The following is a 23,968-nucleotide window of genomic DNA, read 5'->3' as shown; positions in this document are numbered from 1 at the left end:
ACCATGAACAAAAAGCCAAACCTTATGAAAATCGGATGAGATTTGAGCGAGTTATGGGGCTGGGAAATTTTGACTTATGTCTATATAAGTAATTGAGGGTACAATTTTTACATGAATTTTGACCAAAAATACTGTTGCCAGTTTTTGTTGCCAAATTGATTTAGAGGTCAAACCATGAACAAAAAGCCAAACCTTATGAAAATCGGATGAGAGTTGACCCAGCTATGGGGCTGGGAAATTTTGACTTATGTCTATATAAGTAATTTGGGGGTACAATTTTTACATGAATTTTGACCAAAAATACTGTTGCCAGTTTTTGATGCCAAATTTATTTGGAGGTCAAACCATTAACAAAAAGCCAAACCTTATGAAAATCGGATGAGATTTGACCGAGTTATGGGGCTGGGAAATTTTGACTTATGTCTATATAAGTAATTTGAGGGTACAATTTTTACTTGAACTTTGACCAAAAAAATTTGTTGCCAGTTTTTGATGCCAAATTGATTTAGAGGTCAAACCATGAACAAAAAGCCAAACCTTATGAAAATCGAATGAGATTTGACCCAGTTATGGGGCTGGGAAATTTTGACTTATGTCTATATAAGTAATTGAGGGTACAATTTTTACATGAATTTTGACCAAAAATACTGTTGCCAGTTTTTGTTGCCAAATTGATTTAGAGGTCAAACCATGAACAAAAAGCCAAACCTTATGAAAATCGGATGAGAGTTGACCCAGCTATGGGGCTGGGAAATTTTGACTTATGTCTATATAAGTAATTTGGGGGTACAATTTGTACATGAATTTTGACCAAAAATACTGTTGCCAGTTTTTGATGCCAAATTTATTTGGAGGTCAAACCATTAACAAAAAGCCAAACCTTATGAAAATCGGATGAGATTTGACCTAGTTATGGGGCTGGGAAATTTTGACTTATGTCTATATAAATATTTTGAGGGTACAATTTTTACATGAATTTTGACCAAAAAAATTTGTTGCCAGTTTTTGATGCCAAATTGATTTAGAGGTCAAACCATGAACAAAAAGCCAAACCTTATGAAAATCGGATGAGATTTTACCGAGATATGGGGCTTGGAATTTTTGACTTATGTCTATATAACTAATTTGAGGGTGCAATTTTTACATGAATTTTGACCAAAAATACTGTTGCCAGTTTTTGATGCCAAATTGATTTAGAGGTCAAACCATTAACAAAAAGCCAAACCTTATGAAAATCGGATGAGATTTGACCCAGTTATGGGGCTGGGAAATTTTGACTTATGTCTATATAAGTAATTTGAGGGTACAATTTTTACATGAACTTTGACCAAAAAAAGTTGTTGCCAGTTTTTGATGCCAAATTGATTTAGAGGTCAAACCATGCACAAAAAGCCAAACCTTATGAAAATCGGATGAGATTTGACCGAGTTATGGGGTTGGGAAATTTTGCATTATGTCTATATAGGATATTTGAGGGTATAATTTTTACATGTATTTTGACCAAAAAAATTTGTTGCCAGTTTTTGATGCCAAATTGATTTAGAGGTCAAACCATGAACAAAAAGCCAAACCTTATGAAAATCGGATGAGAGTTGACCCAGTTATGGGGCTGGGAAATTTTGACTTATGTCTATATAAGTAATTTGAGGGTACAATTTTTACATGAATTTTGACCAAAAATACTGTTGCCAGTTTTTGATGCCAAATTGATTTAGAGGTCAAACCATTAACAAAAAGCCAAACCTTATGAAAATCGGATGAGATTTGACCCAGTTATGGGGCTGGGAAATTTTGACTTATGTCTATATAAGTATTTTAAGGGTACAATTTTTACATAAATTTTGACCAAAAAAATTTAATGCCAGTTTTTGATGCCAAATTGATTTAGAGGTCAAACCATGAACAAAAAGCCAAACCTTATGAAAATCGGATGAGATTTGAGTGAGTTATGGGGCTGGGAAATTTTGACTTATGTCTATATAAGTAATTTGAGGGTACAATTTTTACATGAACTTTGACCAAAAAAATTTGTTGCCAGTTTTTGATGCCAAATTGATTTAGAGGTCAAACCATGAACAAAAAGCCAAACCTTATGAAAATCGGATGAGATTTGACCCAGTTATGGGGCTGGGAAATTTTGACTTATGTCTATATAAGTAATTTACAATTTTTACATGAAATTTGACCAAAAAAATTTGTTGCCAGTTTTTGATGCCAAATTGATTTAGAGGTCAAACCATGAACAAAAAGCCAAACCTTATGAAAATCGGATGAGATTTGAGTGAGTTATGGGGCTGGGAAATTTTGACTTATGTCTATATAAGTAATTTGAGGGTACAATTTTTACATGAACTTTGACCAAAAAAATTTGTTGCCAGTTTTTGATGCCAAATTGATTTAGAGGTCAAACCATGAACAAAAAGCCAAACCTTATGAAAATCGGATGAGATTTGACCCAGTTATGGGGCTGGGAAATTTTGACTTATGTCTATATAAGTAATTGAGGGTACAATTTTTACATGAATTTTGACCAAAAATACTGTTGCCAGTTTTTGATGCCAAATTGATTTAGAGGTCAAACCATGAACATAAAGCCAAACCTTATGAAAATCGGATGAGATTTGACCGAGTTATGGGGTTGGGAAATTTCGCCTTATGTCTATATAGGACATTTGAGGGTATAATTTTTACATGTATTTTGACCAAAAAAATTTGTTGCCAGTTTTTGATGCCAAATTGATTTAGAGGTCAAACCATGAACAAAAAGCCAAACCTTATGAAAATCGGATGAGATTTGACCGAGTTATGGGGTTGGGAAATTTTGCATTATGTCTATATAGGATATTTGAGGGTATAATTTTTACATGTATTTTGACCAAAAAAATTTGTTGCCAGTTTTTGATGCCAAATTGATTTAGAGGTCAAACCATGAACAAAAAGCCAAACCTTATGAAAATCGGATGAGATTTGAGTGAGTTATGGGGCTGGGAAATTTTGACTTATGTCTATATAAGTAATTTGAGGGTACAATTTTTACATGAACTTTGACCAAAAAAATTTGTTGCCAGTTTTTGATGCCAAATTGATTTAGAGGTCAAACCATGAACAAAAAGCCAAACCTTATGAAAATCGGATGAGATTTGACCCAGTTATGAGGCTGGGAAATTTTGACTTATGTCTATATAGGATATTTGAGGGTATAATTTTTACATGTATTTTGACCAAAAAAATTTGTTGCCAGTTTTTGATGCCAAATTGATTTAGAGGTCAAACCATTAACAAAAAGCCAAACCTTATGAAAATCGGATGAGATTTGACCGAGATATGGGGCTGGGAATTTTTGACTTATGTCTATATAACTAATTTGAGGGTGCAATTTTTACATGAATTTTGACCAAAAATACTGTTGCCAGTTTTTGATGCCAAATTGATTTAGAGGTCAAACCATGAACAAAAAGCCAAACCTTATGAAAATCGGATGAGATTTGACCCAGTTATGGGGCTGGGAAATTTTGACTTATGTCTATATAAGTATTTTAAGGGTACAATTTTTACATGAATTTTGACCAAAAAAATTTGTTGCCAGTTTTTGATGCCAAATTGATTTAGAGGTCAAACCATTAACAAAAAGCCAAACCTTATGAAAATCGGATGAGATTTGACCCAGTTATGGGGCTGGGAATTTTTGACTTATGTCTATATAACTAATTTGAGGGTGCAATTTTTACATGAATTTTGACCAAAAATACTGTTGCCAGTTTTTGATGCCAAATTGATTTAGAGGTCAAACCATGAACATAAAGCCAAACCTTATGAAAATCGGATGAGATTTGACCGAGTTATGGGGTTGGGAAATTTCGCCTTATGTCTATATAGGATATTTGAGGGTATAATTTTTACATGTATTTTGAACAAAAAAATTTGTTGCCAGTTTTTGATGCCAAATTGATTTAGAGGTCAAACCATGAACATAAAGCCAAACCTTATGAAAATCGGATGAGATTTGACCGAGTTATGGGGTTGGGAAATTTCGCCTTATGTCTATATAGGATATTTGAGGGTATAATTTTTACATGTATTTTGACCAAAAAAATTTGTTGCCAGTTTTTTATGCCAAATTGATTTAGAGGTCAAACCATTAACAAAAAGCAAAACCTTATGAAAATCGGATGAGATTTGACCGAGTTATGGGGTTGGGAAATTTCGCCTTATGTCTATATAGGATATTTGAGGGTATAATTTTTACATGTATTTTGAACAAAAAAATTTGTTGCCAGTTTTTGATGCCAAATTGATTTAGAGGTCAAACCATGAACATAAAGCCAAACCTTATGAAAATCGGATGAGATTTGACCGAGTTATGGGGTTGGGAAATTTCGCCTTATGTCTATATAGGATATTTGAGGGTATAATTTTTACATGTATTTTGACCAAAAAAATTTGTTGCCAGTTTTTGATGCCAAATTGATTTAGAGGTCAAACCATGAACAAAAAGCCAAACCTTATGAAAATCGGATGAGATTTGACCGAGTTATGGGGTTGGGAAATTTCGCCTTATGTCTATATAGGATATTTGAGGGTATAATTTTTACATGTATTTTGACCAAAAAAATTTGTTGCCAGTTTTTGATGCCAAATTGATTTAGAGGTCAAACCATGAACAAAAAGCCAAACCTTATGAAAATCGGATGAGAGTTGACCCAGCTATGGGGCTGGGAAATTTTGACTTATGTCTATATAACTAATTTGAGGGTGCAATTTTTACATGAATTTTGACCAAAAATACTGTTGCCAGTTTTTGATGCCAAATTGATTTAGAGGTCAAACCATGAACATAAAGCCAAACCTTATGAAAATCGGATGAGATTTGACCGAGTTATGGGGTTGGGAAATTTTGCATTATGTCTATATAGGATATTTGAGGGTATAATTTTTACATGTATTTTGACCAAAAAAATTTGTTGCCAGTTTTTGATGCCAAATTGATTTAGAGGTCAAACCATGAACAAAAAGCCAAACCTTATGAAAATCGGATGAGATTTGACCGAGATATGGGGCTGGGAATTTTTGACTTATGTCTATATAACTAATTTGAGGGTGCAATTTTTACATGAATTTTGACCAAAAATACTGTTGCCAGTTTTTGATACCAAATTGATTTAGAGGTCAAACCATGAACAAAAAGCCAAACCTTATGAATATATAAATATTTTAAGGGTACAATTTTTACATAAATTTTGACCAAAAAAATTTGTTGCCAGTTTTTGATGCCAAATTGATTTAGAGGTCAAACCATTAACAAAAAGCCAAACCTTATGAAAATCGGATGAGATTTGACCCAGTTATGGGGCTGGGAAATTTTGACTTATGTCTATATAAGTATTTTAAGGGTACAATTTTTACATGAATTTTGACCAAAAATACTGTTGCCAGTTTTTGATGCCAAATTGATTTAGAGGTCAAACCATGAACATAAAGCCAAACCTTATGAAAATCGGATGAGATTTGACCGAGTTATGGGGTTTGGAAATTTCGCCTTATGTCTATATAGGATATTTGAGGGTATAATTTTTACATGTATTTTGACCAAAAAAATTTGTTGCCAGTTTTTGATGCCAAATTGATTTAGAGGTCAAACCATGAACAAAAAGCCAAACCTTATGAAAATCGGATGAGATTTGACCGAGATATGGGGCTGGGAATTTTTGACTTATGTCTATATAAGTATTTTAAGGGTACAATTTTTACATGAATTTTGACCAAAAAAATTTGTTGCCAGTTTTTGATGCCAAATTGATTTAGAGGTCAAACCATTAACAAAAAGCCAAACCTTATGAAAATCGGATGAGATTTGACCCAGTTATGGGGCTGGGAAATTTTGACTTATGTCTATATAAGTAATTGAGGGTACAATTTTTACATGAATTTTGACCAAAAATACTGTTGCCAGTTTTTGATACCAAATTGATTTAGAGGTCAAACCATGAACAAAAAGCCAAACCTTATGAATATATAAATATTTTAAGGGTACAATTTTTACATAAATTTTGACCAAAAAAATTTGTTGCCAGTTTTTGATGCCAAATTGATTTAGAGGTCAAACCATTAACAAAAAGCCAAACCTTATGAAAATCGGATGAGATTTGACCCAGTTATGGGGCTGGGAAATTTTGACTTATGTCTATATAAGTATTTTAAGGGTACAATTTTTACATGAATTTTGACCAAAAATACTGTTGCCAGTTTTTGATGCCAAATTGATTTAGAGGTCAAACCATGAACATAAAGCCAAACCTTATGAAAATCGGATGAGATTTGACCGAGTTATGGGGTTTGGAAATTTCGCCTTATGTCTATATAGGATATTTGAGGGTATAATTTTTACATGTATTTTGACCAAAAAAATTTGTTGCCAGTTTTTGATGCCAAATTGATTTAGAGGTCAAACCATGAACAAAAAGCCAAACCTTATGAAAATCGGATGAGATTTGACCGAGATATGGGGCTGGGAATTTTTGACTTATGTCTATATAAGTATTTTAAGGGTACAATTTTTACATGAATTTTGACCAAAAAAATTTGTTGCCAGTTTTTGATGCCAAATTGATTTAGAGGTCAAACCATTAACAAAAAGCCAAACCTTATGAAAATCGGATGAGATTTGACCCAGTTATGGGGCTGGGAAATTTTGACTTATGTCTATATAAGTAATTGAGGGTACAATTTTTACATGAATTTTGACCAAAAATACTGTTGCCAGTTTTTGATGCCAAATTGATTTAGAGGTCAAACCATGAACATAAAGCCAAACCTTATGAAAATCGGATGAGATTTGACCGAGTTATGGGGTTGGGAAATTTCGCCTTATGTCTATATAGGATATTTGAGGGTATAATTTTTACATGTATTTTGACCAAAAAAATTTGTTGCCAGTTTTTGATGCCAAATTGATTTAGAGGTCAAACCATTAACAAAAAGCCAAACCTTATGAAAATCGGATGAGATTTGACCCAGTTATGGGGCTGGGAATTTTTGACTTATGTCTATATAAGTATTTTAAGGGTACAATTTTTACATGAATTTTGACCAAAAAAATTTGTTGCCAGTTTTTGATGCCAAATTGATTTAGAGGTCAAACCATTAACAAAAAGCCAAACCTTATGAAAATCGGATGAGATTTGACCCAGTTATGGGGCTGGGAATTTTTGACTTATGTCTATATAACTAATTTGAGGGTGCAATTTTTACATGAATTTTGACCAAAAATACTGTTGCCAGTTTTTGATGCCAAATTGATTTAGAGGTCAAACCATGAACATAAAGCCAAACCTTATGAAAATCGGATGAGATTTGACCGAGTTATGGGGTTGGGAAATTTCGCCTTATGTCTATATAGGATATTTGAGGGTATAATTTTTACATGTATTTTGAACAAAAAAATTTGTTGCCAGTTTTTGATGCCAAATTGATTTAGAGGTCAAACCATGAACATAAAGCTAAACCTTATGAAAATCGGATGAGATTTGACCGAGTTATGGGGTTGGGAAATTTCGCCTTATGTCTATATAGGATATTTGAGGGTATAATTTTTACATGTATTTTGACCAAAAAAATTTGTTGCCAGTTTTTGATGCCAAATTGATTTAAAGGTCAAACCATTAACAAAAAGCCAAACCTTATGAAAATCGGATGAGATTTGACCGAGTTATGGGGTTGGGAAATTTCGCCTTATGTCTATATAGGATATTTGAGGGTATAATTTTTACATGTATTTTGAACAAAAAAATTTGTTGCCAGTTTTTGATGCCAAATTGATTTAGAGGTCAAACCATGAACATAAAGCCAAACCTTATGAAAATCGGATGAGAGTTGACCCAGCTATGGGGCTGGGAAATTTTGACTTATGTCTATATAAGTATTTTGAGGGTACAATTTTTACATGAATTTTGACCAAAAAAATTTGTTGCCAGTTTTTGATGCCAAATTGATTTAGAGGTCAAACCATGAACATAAAGCCAAACCTTATGAAAATCGGATGAGATTTGACCGAGTTATGGGGTTGGGAAATTTTGCATTATGTCTATATAGGATATTTGAGGGTATAATTTTTACATGTATTTTGACCAAAAAAATTTGTTGCCAGTTTTTGATGCCAAATTGATTTAGAGGTCAAACCATGAACAAAAAGCCAAACCTTATGAAAATCGGATGAGATTTGACCGAGATATGGGGCTGGGAATTTTTGACTTATGTCTATATAACTAATTTGAGGGTGCAATTTTTACATGTATTTTGACCAAAAAAATTTGTTGCCAGTTTTTGATGCCAAATTGATTTAGAGGTCAAACCATGAACAAAAAGCCAAACCTTATGAAAATCGGATGAGATTTGACCCAGTTATGGGGCTGGGAAATTTTGACTTATGTCTATATAGGATATTTGAGGGTATAATTTTTACATGTATTTTGAACAAAAAAATTTGTTGCCAGTTTTTGATGCCAAATTGATTTAGAGGTCAAACCATGAACATAAAGCCAAACCTTATGAAAATCGGATGAGAGTTGACCCAGCTATGGGGCTGGGAAATTTTGACTTATGTCTATATAAGTATTTTGAGGGTACAATTTTTACATGAATTTTGACCAAAAAAATTTGTTGCCAGTTTTTGATGCCAAATTGATTTAGAGGTCAAACCATGAACATAAAGCCAAACCTTATGAAAATCGGATGAGATTTGACCGAGTTATGGGGTTGGGAAATTTTGCATTATGTCTATATAGGATATTTGAGGGTATAATTTTTACATGTATTTTGACCAAAAAAATTTGTTGCCAGTTTTTGATGCCAAATTGATTTAGAGGTCAAACCATGAACAAAAAGCCAAACCTTATGAAAATCGGATGAGATTTGACCGAGATATGGGGCTGGGAATTTTTGACTTATGTCTATATAACTAATTTGAGGGTGCAATTTTTACATGAACTTTGACCAAAAATACTGTTGCCAGTTTTTGATGCCAAATTGATTTAGAGGTCAAACCATGAACAAAAAGCCAAACCTTATGAAAATCGGATGAGATTTGACCCAGTTATGGGGCTGGGAAATTTTGACTTATGTCTATATAAGTATTTTAAGAGTACAATTTTTACATAAATTTTGACCAAAAAAATTTGTTGCCAGTTTTTGATGCCAAATTGATTTAGAGGTCAAACCATTAACAAAAAGCCAAACCTTATGAAAATCGGATGAGATTTGACCCAGTTATGGGGCTGGGAAATTTTGACTTATGTCTATATAAGTATTTTAAGGGTACAATTTTTACATGAATTTTGACCAAAAATACTGTTGCCAGTTTTTGATGCCAAATTGATTTAGAGGTCAAACCATGAACATAAAGCCAAACCTTATGAAAATCGGATGAGATTTGACCGAGTTATGGGGTTTGGAAATTTCGCCTTATGTCTATATAGGATATTTGAGGGTATAATTTTTACATGTATTTTGACCAAAAAAATTTGTTGCCAGTTTTTGATGCCAAATTGATTTAGAGGTCAAACCATGAACAAAAAGCCAAACCTTATGAAAATCGGATGAGATTTGACCGAGATATGGGGCTGGGAATTTTTGACTTATGTCTATATAAGTATTTTAAGGGTACAATTTTTACATGAATTTTGACCAAAAAAATTTGTTGCCAGTTTTTGATGCCAAATTGATTTAGAGGTCAAACCATTAACAAAAAGCCAAACCTTATGAAAATCGGATGAGATTTGACCCAGTTATGGGGCTGGGAAATTTTGACTTATGTCTATATAAGTAATTGAGGGTACAATTTTTACATGAATTTTGACCAAAAATACTGTTGCCAGTTTTTGATGCCAAATTGATTTAGAGGTCAAACCATGAACATAAAGCCAAACCTTATGAAAATCGGATGAGATTTGACCGAGTTATGGGGTTGGGAAATTTCGCCTTATGTCTATATAGGATATTTGAGGGTATAATTTTTACATGTATTTTGACCAAAAAAATTTGTTGCCAGTTTTTGATGCCAAATTGATTTAGAGGTCAAACCATTAACAAAAAGCCAAACCTTATGAAAATCGGATGAGATTTGACCCAGTTATGGGGCTGGGAATTTTTGACTTATGTCTATATAAGTATTTTAAGAGTACAATTTTTACATAAATTTTGACCAAAAAAATTTGTTGCCAGTTTTTGATGCCAAATTGATTTAGAGGTCAAACCATTAACAAAAAGCCAAACCTTATGAAAATCGGATGAGATTTGACCCAGTTATGGGGCTGGGAAATTTTGACTTATGTCTATATAAGTATTTTAAGGGTACAATTTTTACATGAATTTTGACCAAAAATACTGTTGCCAGTTTTTGATGCCAAATTGATTTAGAGGTCAAACCATGAACATAAAGCCAAACCTTATGAAAATCGGATGAGATTTGACCGAGTTATGGGGTTTGGAAATTTCGCCTTATGTCTATATAGGATATTTGAGGGTATAATTTTTACATGTATTTTGACCAAAAAAATTTGTTGCCAGTTTTTGATGCCAAATTGATTTAGAGGTCAAACCATGAACAAAAAGCCAAACCTTATGAAAATCGGATGAGATTTGACCGAGATATGGGGCTGGGAATTTTTGACTTATGTCTATATAAGTATTTTAAGGGTACAATTTTTACATGAATTTTGACCAAAAAAATTTGTTGCCAGTTTTTGATGCCAAATTGATTTAGAGGTCAAACCATTAACAAAAAGCCAAACCTTATGAAAATCGGATGAGATTTGACCCAGTTATGGGGCTGGGAAATTTTGACTTATGTCTATATAAGTAATTGAGGGTACAATTTTTACATGAATTTTGACCAAAAATACTGTTGCCAGTTTTTGATGCCAAATTGATTTAGAGGTCAAACCATGAACATAAAGCCAAACCTTATGAAAATCGGATGAGATTTGACCGAGTTATGGGGTTGGGAAATTTCGCCTTATGTCTATATAGGATATTTGAGGGTATAATTTTTACATGTATTTTGACCAAAAAAATTTGTTGCCAGTTTTTGATGCCAAATTGATTTAGAGGTCAAACCATTAACAAAAAGCCAAACCTTATGAAAATCGGATGAGATTTGACCCAGTTATGGGGCTGGGAATTTTTGACTTATGTCTATATAAGTATTTTAAGGGTACAATTTTTACATGAATTTTGACCAAAAAAATTTGTTGCCAGTTTTTGATGCCAAATTGATTTAGAGGTCAAACCATTAACAAAAAGCCAAACCTTATGAAAATCGGATGAGATTTGACCCAGTTATGGGGCTGGGAATTTTTGACTTATGTCTATATAACTAATTTGAGGGTGCAATTTTTACATGAATTTTGACCAAAAATACTGTTGCCAGTTTTTGATGCCAAATTGATTTAGAGGTCAAACCATGAACATAAAGCCAAACCTTATGAAAATCGGATGAGATTTGACCGAGTTATGGGGTTGGGAAATTTCGCCTTATGTCTATATAGGATATTTGAGGGTATAATTTTTACATGTATTTTGAACAAAAAAATTTGTTGCCAGTTTTTGATGCCAAATTGATTTAGAGGTCAAACCATGAACATAAAGCTAAACCTTATGAAAATCGGATGAGATTTGACCGAGTTATGGGGTTGGGAAATTTCGCCTTATGTCTATATAGGATATTTGAGGGTATAATTTTTACATGTATTTTGACCAAAAAAATTTGTTGCCAGTTTTTGATGCCAAATTGATTTAAAGGTCAAACCATTAACAAAAAGCCAAACCTTATGAAAATCGGATGAGATTTGACCGAGTTATGGGGTTGGGAAATTTCGCCTTATGTCTATATAGGATATTTGAGGGTATAATTTTTACATGTATTTTGAACAAAAAAATTTGTTGCCAGTTTTTGATGCCAAATTGATTTAGAGGTCAAACCATGAACATAAAGCCAAACCTTATGAAAATCGGATGAGAGTTGACCCAGCTATGGGGCTGGGAAATTTTGACTTATGTCTATATAAGTATTTTGAGGGTACAATTTTTACATGAATTTTGACCAAAAAAATTTGTTGCCAGTTTTTGATGCCAAATTGATTTAGAGGTCAAACCATGAACATAAAGCCAAACCTTATGAAAATCGGATGAGATTTGACCGAGTTATGGGGTTGGGAAATTTTGCATTATGTCTATATAGGATATTTGAGGGTATAATTTTTACATGTATTTTGACCAAAAAAATTTGTTGCCAGTTTTTGATGCCAAATTGATTTAGAGGTCAAACCATGAACAAAAAGCCAAACCTTATGAAAATCGGATGAGATTTGACCGAGATATGGGGCTGGGAATTTTTGACTTATGTCTATATAACTAATTTGAGGGTGCAATTTTTACATGTATTTTGACCAAAAAAATTTGTTGCCAGTTTTTGATGCCAAATTGATTTAGAGGTCAAACCATGAACAAAAAGCCAAACCTTATGAAAATCGGATGAGATTTGACCCAGTTATGGGGCTGGGAAATTTTGACTTATGTCTATATAGGATATTTGAGGGTATAATTTTTACATGTATTTTGAACAAAAAAATTTGTTGCCAGTTTTTGATGCCAAATTGATTTAGAGGTCAAACCATGAACATAAAGCCAAACCTTATGAAAATCGGATGAGAGTTGACCCAGCTATGGGGCTGGGAAATTTTGACTTATGTCTATATAAGTATTTTGAGGGTACAATTTTTACATGAATTTTGACCAAAAAAATTTGTTGCCAGTTTTTGATGCCAAATTGATTTAGAGGTCAAACCATGAACATAAAGCCAAACCTTATGAAAATCGGATGAGATTTGACCGAGTTATGGGGTTGGGAAATTTTGCATTATGTCTATATAGGATATTTGAGGGTATAATTTTTACATGTATTTTGACCAAAAAAATTTGTTGCCAGTTTTTGATGCCAAATTGATTTAGAGGTCAAACCATGAACAAAAAGCCAAACCTTATGAAAATCGGATGAGATTTGACCGAGATATGGGGCTGGGAATTTTTGACTTATGTCTATATAACTAATTTGAGGGTGCAATTTTTACATGAACTTTGACCAAAAATACTGTTGCCAGTTTTTGATGCCAAATTGATTTAGAGGTCAAACCATGAACAAAAAGCCAAACCTTATGAAAATCGGATGAGATTTGACCCAGTTATGGGGCTGGGAAATTTTGACTTATGTCTATATAAGTATTTTAAGAGTACAATTTTTACATAAATTTTGACCAAAAAAATTTGTTGCCAGTTTTTGATGCCAAATTGATTTAGAGGTCAAACCATTAACAAAAAGCCAAACCTTATGAAAATCGGATGAGATTTGACCCAGTTATGGGGCTGGGAAATTTTGACTTATGTCTATATAAGTATTTTAAGGGTACAATTTTTACATGAATTTTGACCAAAAATACTGTTGCCAGTTTTTGATGCCAAATTGATTTAGAGGTCAAACCATGAACATAAAGCCAAACCTTATGAAAATCGGATGAGATTTGACCGAGTTATGGGGTTTGGAAATTTCGCCTTATGTCTATATAGGATATTTGAGGGTATAATTTTTACATGTATTTTGACCAAAAAAATTTGTTGCCAGTTTTTGATGCCAAATTGATTTAGAGGTCAAACCATGAACAAAAAGCCAAACCTTATGAAAATCGGATGAGATTTGACCGAGATATGGGGCTGGGAATTTTTGACTTATGTCTATATAAGTATTTTAAGGGTACAATTTTTACATGAATTTTGACCAAAAAAATTTGTTGCCAGTTTTTGATGCCAAATTGATTTAGAGGTCAAACCATTAACAAAAAGCCAAACCTTATGAAAATCGGATGAGATTTGACCCAGTTATGGGGCTGGGAAATTTTGACTTATGTCTATATAAGTAATTGAGGGTACAATTTTTACATGAATTTTGACCAAAAATACTGTTGCCAGTTTTTGATGCCAAATTGATTTAGAGGTCAAACCATGAACATAAAGCCAAACCTTATGAAAATCGGATGAGATTTGACCGAGTTATGGGGTTGGGAAATTTCGCCTTATGTCTATATAGGATATTTGAGGGTATAATTTTTACATGTATTTTGACCAAAAAAATTTGTTGCCAGTTTTTGATGCCAAATTGATTTAGAGGTCAAACCATTAACAAAAAGCCAAACCTTATGAAAATCGGATGAGATTTGACCCAGTTATGGGGCTGGGAATTTTTGACTTATGTCTATATAAGTATTTTAAGAGTACAATTTTTACATAAATTTTGACCAAAAAAATTTGTTGCCAGTTTTTGATGCCAAATTGATTTAGAGGTCAAACCATTAACAAAAAGCCAAACCTTATGAAAATCGGATGAGATTTGACCCAGTTATGGGGCTGGGAAATTTTGACTTATGTCTATATAAGTATTTTAAGGGTACAATTTTTACATGAATTTTGACCAAAAATACTGTTGCCAGTTTTTGATGCCAAATTGATTTAGAGGTCAAACCATGAACATAAAGCCAAACCTTATGAAAATCGGATGAGATTTGACCGAGTTATGGGGTTTGGAAATTTCGCCTTATGTCTATATAGGATATTTGAGGGTATAATTTTTACATGTATTTTGACCAAAAAAATTTGTTGCCAGTTTTTGATGCCAAATTGATTTAGAGGTCAAACCATGAACAAAAAGCCAAACCTTATGAAAATCGGATGAGATTTGACCGAGATATGGGGCTGGGAATTTTTGACTTATGTCTATATAAGTATTTTAAGGGTACAATTTTTACATGAATTTTGACCAAAAAAATTTGTTGCCAGTTTTTGATGCCAAATTGATTTAGAGGTCAAACCATTAACAAAAAGCCAAACCTTATGAAAATCGGATGAGATTTGACCCAGTTATGGGGCTGGGAAATTTTGACTTATGTCTATATAAGTAATTGAGGGTACAATTTTTACATGAATTTTGACCAAAAATACTGTTGCCAGTTTTTGATGCCAAATTGATTTAGAGGTCAAACCATGAACATAAAGCCAAACCTTATGAAAATCGGATGAGATTTGACCGAGTTATGGGGTTGGGAAATTTCGCCTTATGTCTATATAGGATATTTGAGGGTATAATTTTTACATGTATTTTGACCAAAAAAATTTGTTGCCAGTTTTTGATGCCAAATTGATTTAGAGGTCAAACCATTAACAAAAAGCCAAACCTTATGAAAATCGGATGAGATTTGACCCAGTTATGGGGCTGGGAATTTTTGACTTATGTCTATATAAGTATTTTAAGGGTACAATTTTTACATGAATTTTGACCAAAAAAATTTGTTGCCAGTTTTTGATGCCAAATTGATTTAGAGGTCAAACCATTAACAAAAAGCCAAACCTTATGAAAATCGGATGAGATTTGACCCAGTTATGGGGCTGGGAATTTTTGACTCATGTCTATATAACTAATTTGAGGGTGCAATTTTTACATGAATTTTGACCAAAAATACTGTTGCCAGTTTTTGATGCCAAATTGATTTAGAGGTCAAACCATGAACATAAAGCCAAACCTTATGAAAATCGGATGAGATTTGACCGAGTTATGGGGTTGGGAAATTTCGCCTTATGTCTATATAGGATATTTGAGGGTATAATTTTTACATGTATTTTGAACAAAAAAATTTGTTGCCAGTTTTTGATGCCAAATTGATTTAGAGGTCAAACCATGAACATAAAGCTAAACCTTATGAAAATCGGATGAGATTTGACCGAGTTATGGGGTTGGGAAATTTCGCCTTATGTCTATATAGGATATTTGAGGGTATAATTTTTACATGTATTTTGACCAAAAAAATTTGTTGCCAGTTTTTGATGCCAAATTGATTTAAAGGTCAAACCATTAACAAAAAGCCAAACCTTATGAAAATCGGATGAGATTTGACCGAGTTATGGGGTTGGGAAATTTCGCCTTATGTCTATATAGGATATTTGAGGGTATAATTTTTACATGTATTTTGAACAAAAAAATTTGTTGCCAGTTTTTGATGCCAAATTGATTTAGAGGTCAAACCATGAACATAAAGCCAAACCTTATGAAAATCGGATGAGAGTTGACCCAGCTATGGGGCTGGGAAATTTTGACTTATGTCTATATAAGTATTTTGAGGGTACAATTTTTACATGAATTTTGACCAAAAAAATTTGTTGCCAGTTTTTGATGCCAAATTGATTTAGAGGTCAAACCATGAACATAAAGCCAAACCTTATGAAAATCGGATGAGATTTGACCGAGTTATGGGGTTGGGAAATTTTGCATTATGTCTATATAGGATATTTGAGGGTATAATTTTTACATGTATTTTGACCAAAAAAATTTGTTGCCAGTTTTTGATGCCAAATTGATTTAGAGGTCAAACCATGAACAAAAAGCCAAACCTTATGAAAATCGGATGAGATTTGACCGAGATATGGGGCTGGGAATTTTTGACTTATGTCTATATAACTAATTTGAGGGTGCAATTTTTACATGTATTTTGACCAAAAAAATTTGTTGCCAGTTTTTGATGCCAAATTGATTTAGAGGTCAAACCATGAACAAAAAGCCAAACCTTATGAAAATCGGATGAGATTTGACCCAGTTATGGGGCTGGGAAATTTTGACTTATGTCTATATAGGATATTTGAGGGTATAATTTTTACATGTATTTTGAACAAAAAAATTTGTTGCCAGTTTTTGATGCCAAATTGATTTAGAGGTCAAACCATGAACATAAAGCCAAACCTTATGAAAATCGGATGAGAGTTGACCCAGCTATGGGGCTGGGAAATTTTGACTTATGTCTATATAAGTATTTTGAGGGTACAATTTTTACATGAATTTTGACCAAAAAAATTTGTTGCCAGTTTTTGATGCCAAATTGATTTAGAGGTCAAACCATGAACATAAAGCCAAACCTTATGAAAATCGGATGAGATTTGACCGAGTTATGGGGTTGGGAAATTTTGCATTATGTCTATATAGGATATTTGAGGGTATAATTTTTACATGTATTTTGACCAAAAAAATTTGTTGCCAGTTTTTGATGCCAAATTGATTTAGAGGTCAAACCATGAACAAAAAGCCAAACCTTATGAAAATCGGATGAGATTTGACCGAGATATGGGGCTGGGAATTTTTGACTTATGTCTATATAACTAATTTGAGGGTGCAATTTTTACATGAATTTTGACCAAAAATACTGTTGCCAGTTTTTGATGCCAAATTGATTTAGAGGTCAAACCATGAACAAAAAGCCAAACCTTATGAAAATCGGATGAGATTTGACCCAGTTATGGGGCTGGGAAATTTTGACTTATGTCTATATAAGTATTTTAAGAGTACAATTTTTACATAAATTTTGACCAAAAAAATTTGTTGCCAGTTTTTGATGCCAAATTGATTTAGAGGTCAAACCATTAACAAAAAGCCAAACCTTATGAAAATCGGATGAGATTTGACCCAGTTATGGGGCTGGGAAATTTTGACTTATGTCTATATAAGAATTTTAAGGGTACAATTTTTACATGAATTTTGACCAAAAATACTGTTGCCAGTTTTTGATGCCAAATTGATTTAGAGGTCAAACCATGAACATAAAGCCAAACCTTATGAAAATCGGATGAGATTTGACCGAGTTATGGGGTTTGGAAATTTCGCCTTATGTCTATATAGGATATTTGAGGGTCTAATTTTTACATGTATTTTGACCAAAAAAATTTGTTGCCAGTTTTTGATGCCAAATTGATTTAGAGGTCAAACCATGAACAAAAAGCCAAACCTTATGAAAATCGGATGAGATTTGACCGAGATATGGGGCTGGGAATTTTTGACTTATGTCTATATAAGTATTTTAAGGGTACAATTTTTACATGAATTTTGACCAAAAAAATTTGTTGCCAGTTTTTGATGCCAAATTGATTTAGAGGTCAAACCATTAACAAAAAGCCAAACCTTATGAAAATCGGATGAGATTTGACCCAGTTATGGGGCTGGGAAATTTTGACTTATGTCTATATAAGTAATTGAGGGTACAATTTTTACATGAATTTTGACCAAAAAAATTTGTTGCCAGTTTTTGATGCCAAATTGATTTAGAGGTCAAACCATGAACAAAAAGCCAAACCTTATGAAAATCGGATGAGAGTTGACCCAGTTATGGGGCTGGGAAATTTTGACTTATGTCTATATAAGTATTTTGAGGGTACAATTTTTACATGAATTTTGACCAAAAATACGGTTGCCAGTTTTTGATGCCAAATTGATTTAGAGGTCAAACCATGAACAAAAAGCCAAACCTTATGAAAATCGGATGAGATTTGACCGAATTATGGGGCTGGGAAATTATGCCTTATGTCTATATAAGTAATTTGAGGGTACAATTTTTACACGAATTTTGACAAAAAATACTGTTGCCAGTTTTTGATGCCAAATTGATTTAGAGGTCAAACCATGAACAAAAAGTCAAACCTTATAAAAATCGGATGAGATTTGACCGAGTTATGGGGTTGGGAAATTTTGCATTATGTCTATATAGGATATTTGAGAGTATAATTTTTACATGTATTTTGACCAAAAATACGGTTGCCAGGTTTTGATGCCAAATTGATTTAGAGGTCAAACCATGAACAAAAAGCCAAACCTTATGAAAATCGGATGAGATTTGACCGAATTATGGTGCTGGGAAATTTTGTCTTATGTCTAGTTAGGATATTTGAGGGTATAATTTTTACATGTATTTTGACCAAAAATACGGTTGCCAGGTTTTGATGCCAAATTGATTTAGAGGTCAAACCATGAACAAAAAGCCAAACCTTATGAAAATCGGACGAGATTTGACCGAGTTATGGGGATGGGAAATTTCGCCTTATGTCTATATAGGATATTTGAGGGTATAATTTGTACATGTATTTTGACCAAAAATACTGTTGCCAGTTTTTGATGCCAAATTGATTTAGAGGTCAAACCATGAACAAAAAGCCAAACCTTATGGAAATCGGATGAGATTTGACCGAATTTGGGGCTGGGAAATTTTAACTTACGACGGGCGGACAGACAGACAGACGGACATGGCTAGATCGACTCGGCTATTGGTGCTGATCAAGAATATATATACTTTATGGGGTCGGAGATGCTTCCTTCTGCCTGTTACATACATTTGGATTTTGCACAAATACAATACAATACAAACCCATTTTTAATGGGTTCAGGGTATAAACAGCATACATTTTTATTACAACACAGTTGGCTTAGGTAATATTTTGCCAAGCCTGGTTGGGTTCTCAGGCTTTACCATGCAATTACCACAAAACATTATTTTAATTTTCAATGAGTCCTGGATCTGGGTCCTGAGTCTATGAGCAACAAAGCTACAAATCTACTGTCATGGCGCACGTATAAAATATTTTGCGCAGTAACAAAAACAAATATTAAGATTTTACAAATATAAGTCAGTACTGATTTTAAATGGCAATCGATTTCGAAAGTGTTATAAGCCATCAATATAATGAAAATACAACTGTTCCAGGTTATAAAGTCCATAAGAACTTGGGAAATGTTAAACAACGTGACACAGAAACTACTTAAACTTATCAATGTTATAAAATAGAAGCTTAAGACCAAATTATTTGTAAATATTTACTTTTAATCAACAGTTATCAGCAAAAGCACGCTGACAGACCAATTTTTTTAATAAATAGGCGGCGTATTGAGGTAGGGAACTATTCGCAAAACAGCGAACTATCCATCATGCTGAAGTACATCCTAATAGTTTTCTCAGTGCTCATAACTCTTGCTTTTACAGCAAGTCTCGGAGACTCCCTTTACTCGGACGATGTAGAAATACCTGCATTTGTACAAACACTCAGAGAGCTTCACCGTGGACCACCACCAGGGCAGGTCGGCACCACGCGAGCAAATGTAGAGACCCGCTGGATCAGCCAGAAATTGGACAACTTTAATGTATCAAATGAGGAAGTGTGGTACGATGTAAGTTTTTTCAAACATTTTGTGAAAGACAATGGTCCTGAACAACTTATTTTGTTTCAGCTCACTGGTCTACACTGAACATCGATTCTTCGGAGAAAGCATTCCAATTAAGTAAATTTCCTGACTTTTATTCCTAATACCTCAGCGACGCATAACAACTTTGTTCATTCAACCCTCAGACCCTTGTCAACTGCCAACCTCAAATATCAAAGTGTGGAACAAGCTTTGGCCGATGTGGTTAATGTTATCAACGTTCTCAAAACGGAGGACAAGTACAAGGACTCGAAAGTAGTTATATCTGGTTGTTCTTACTCTGCAACTATGGCGGTTTGGCTAAAGCTATTGTACCCCGACGTAATCGTGGGCAGTTGGGCGTCCAGTGCTCCATTAGAGGCCAAAGTAGACTTTAAAGGTGAATATACCAGCCCCAGATTTGCCTTATACTTGCTACGTTGAGTATATAACAATTCCGCTGCCTCTTCTATTGCAGATTATATGAAAGTTGTTGGCAAAGCATACAGAGAACTGGGAGGAGACTATTGCTACAACATTATCGATAATGCCACGTCCCAATATGAGCAATTGTTTGCGAGCGGAAATGGCACTGAGGCCAAGAAAATTTTAAACCTTTGTGACGATTTTGATGAAAACGACGAGCAGGATCAGTGGCAAATATTTAGCACGATTGCAAATGTTTTTGCTGGCATTGCCCAGTACCAAAAGTAACTATAAAACATCCAAATATTTTCCTGCTATATTATCATATTCTATCTATGTAGGCCCGAAAACTACGACTTGGCCCAATATTGCTCCGTTCTTCGAAGCTTTGATCCTGACGATTCTGTGGCAGTATCTAAATTTGTACAGTGGCGTCTTAATTATCCAGCATGCGTTAATACGCGGTATAAGGGAACTGTTGCCTATTACAAATGGTCAATGGACAACTACGATGGTTGTGAGTATAGACTAGCATAACAAATTGACCAAGTAAGGTAAATCATTTCTTCTCTTAGCTGGTCTTGCCTGGTTCTATCAAACATGCAGAGAATTTGGCTGGTTTCAATCCTCTGGGAGCACTAGTCAACCATTCGGATCTTCTTTCCCGGCCACTCTGTACACCGACACCTGTCACGATGTTTTCGGCTCAGGTTACTCGTCAGCGAGAATCGAAAGGTATATCAGGGCCACAAACAAGAAGTATGGCGGTGTGAATCCGGCTGTCGAGAACGTTTACATGACTCAGGGTGGATTGGATCCATGGAGCAAAGTTGGTGCTGGCCTGGCACAAAACGCCACTATTATTCCCCAAGCCTCACACTGTTCCGACTCGGGTTCAATCAGTGCCACGGACAGTCCTGGACTTCGCGCCGCCAAGGAGCGATTGGCTAAACTAGTTCGCGATTGGCTTGCTTAACTCTATATATTTTAAATTTTTCATTACATTAATTGTTATATACATATATATATATATATATATTTCTTAGAGATGCAATACTGATTAATAAAATCAATATTTAACCAAATTTTTAAAACAAACTATCCGTAAGATCTTATTAAATTAAAACGAATACTACTAGCATAACGCCCGCTGGCATGTAGGTCAACGCAATCTGTAATAGTTTCTGGGTGGATCGTAAAATAATGCTTCAGATTTTTTGGGCTTTATTTGTATCGAATGAGATTCTGGATATCCGACTAATTAACTAGAACAAATGCAATTCTTCAAATTCGTATCCGCAAGCGAAAGCAAATACACGAGTTCTGATACTCTAGCGTGAAGCTAGACATTTGTAAGTTTTGTCTATTAGTTAAGTTAGTTCAACTTGATCTACTTTAGTATAAAATCTCTCAAGTTTGTAGTCATTTATTTATACTGACTTGGCTGAATCGAGTAGACTGATAATGCTAACCAAGACTTTACATATATTACACAGAAGCCTTTTACCCCATTGAACCGTTTTCAATGAGTACCAGAAATAAAAATGAATATAAGGTTCACTGGACTTGAAAAGGATTTCTGATAATTTAGTTACGTAATTGATTAGAACCAATTAATTGGGATTAATTTTTAAATACTCATATAGTTAGAGCATTATAAGTTCTCAATTACAAATAAATAGGAAATTATTGCTTTCCCAGCCATTTTGAGATTTTCTCTAGCATATCTGCTTATCAACTCTGTCTATTATATCATGTAGCTCCTATTTGCGTAAAGAGTTGAAATAGTATAGTACAAAATTGACGGAACCATCTGTGACCCCATAAAGTATATACATATATTTCTGGTCAATAGCAATATCCTAGTGCCCACGCAGTACGAGTTATAAGAGCTAGAGATGCCAATTTTGGTACGTGGATTCTCGTATGGTATAAACACTTAACAGTTTTCAGTTAACTCCATTAGCACAATGGAACTAATCAAATTTACTTTGCATAATAAATAAAAAATTTGTGAATAAATTCTGAGTTTGAGCTTCTTTAAAAATATGTGCTACTAAAATTAAATTCATATTAAAAGGTCGTGACGATTAAAAGAATTTGATGGAACTTTATAAAAAAGTTTAGATTGCTATCGACTAATTACAAAGTAATTTGACTAAAACTTTTTCCGGCAAATAAATCTATCAAAATATTGGTTAAAAGGTGTGACCAGTTGGACAGTCCATCACCTGTACTTACCGCCCGAAGTACAGAAAACGTCTATATTCTAACTGGCATGCGAGACAGCTTTAAAAACCCAAACATTTATACACCCAATGAATTGCACTAAATTTAAGTACGTGTGGGGCATACCAAATACGATGGTCTATCAAAAGATGGCAACAGACAGCGGCTATTGAAAGACATTGCTACGATTTCGAAAATGTCATAAATCTTAATGGCAGCCAAAAGCAAGACGCGCATGATAATGATCCTTAAGAATGAACATTGCGCTACAAACAAATTGAATTTGTTTATAAATGGCACACAAAAACAATTAATGAGCTGATTTCATATCATTTAAAATGTAACTGGTACAATATTTGGGCCCTCAACGGTTTCCGTTAACGTGCAGTAAAATGCCAAAGTGATGAGTTGCCTTTTGGTCAAATTATATTGGTATGCGCCAACGACATGAACAGCAAATACTTTTAGGCCTGAACTTGTGTTTCTCACACATTGCGTTGGCCTTTCAGTAATTTAATTTAAAACAACACAAACGATTTTCACCTTTTTGTTCTGTGTGGCTTGGCTTGGTTTCCATGTGCTATTTGCAGCTTATACAATTTTTATGTTTAAATTATATTTAATAAAAACATCAGTCGCCTTTGAATGTACCATGGCTGCAAAACCATGTTTTTTAACTAATCCGATGCGTGGTAAATAAAAATATATAATATATTAAACATGAAGTTCCAGGCTCAAACCGGTTCGCTTTAAATTCAAATTCACCAATCCAAATAATTGTGATCAGGTTGCCTAACGACAAAGTTCTCATCTCAAGCTCAAGGAATCTTGACAAGGGGACACCCTGTGCTTGGAGGCAAACAAATACCAAAAGCTAAATGCTAATTTTTTGTCGATATATTTGAAATAGGTATTTAATGAAAAATCAATTCCAGTTTTTTAAAAACCGGGTAAGCTCTCCAAAATCTGAAATATTTTGTAGATAGACAGATGATAATAGCTAAAACGGTTCAGATTCTCATTATGTCCAACACTAAGTATTTACATTGAAAAGTCTTTTAGGTGGAATCTGTGTGGGACCTAAAGGTTTAAAAGAAAATGTCCGCCTAATAATCCGTTGGGAGAGTTCACTGAATAAATACTAAATTGGGTCGAGAACGTTACATGTATTTGAACAAGTTTGTCATGCCCTTTTAAACGATTTCGAATGGATGCAGTGTAATACAAAAG

General features: G+C 33.8%; 2 protein-coding genes across 4 annotated transcripts in view; one reads left to right on the top strand and one right to left on the bottom strand.

Moving 5' to 3' along the window:
• LOC115759537 (chromatin-remodeling ATPase INO80) overlaps positions 1–23,968 on the bottom strand; it is a 63,514-nt gene that overhangs the window by 32,963 nt on the left and 6,583 nt on the right. The window lies entirely within an intron of this gene.
• On the top strand, positions 19,831–21,549 carry LOC115759540 (putative serine protease K12H4.7). Its single transcript, XM_030700495.1, has 6 exons — positions 19,831–20,071; positions 20,132–20,182; positions 20,251–20,483; positions 20,562–20,793; positions 20,851–21,026; positions 21,085–21,549. The coding sequence occupies exons 1-6, from the start codon at positions 20,043–20,045 to the stop codon at positions 21,483–21,485; spliced, it is 1,122 nt and encodes a 373-aa protein (XP_030556355.1). The 5' UTR covers positions 19,831–20,042; the 3' UTR covers positions 21,486–21,549.

Source organism: Drosophila novamexicana, unplaced genomic scaffold (assembly GCF_003285875.2).
Source record: "Drosophila novamexicana strain 15010-1031.04,08,12 unplaced genomic scaffold, DnovRS2.1 tig00000308-arrow-arrow-pilon, whole genome shotgun sequence".
Lineage (NCBI taxonomy): Eukaryota > Metazoa > Arthropoda > Insecta > Diptera > Drosophilidae > Drosophila > Drosophila novamexicana.
Note: the sequence above shows the minus strand (reverse complement) of the source record. Positions and strands in the feature narration are given on the sequence as shown.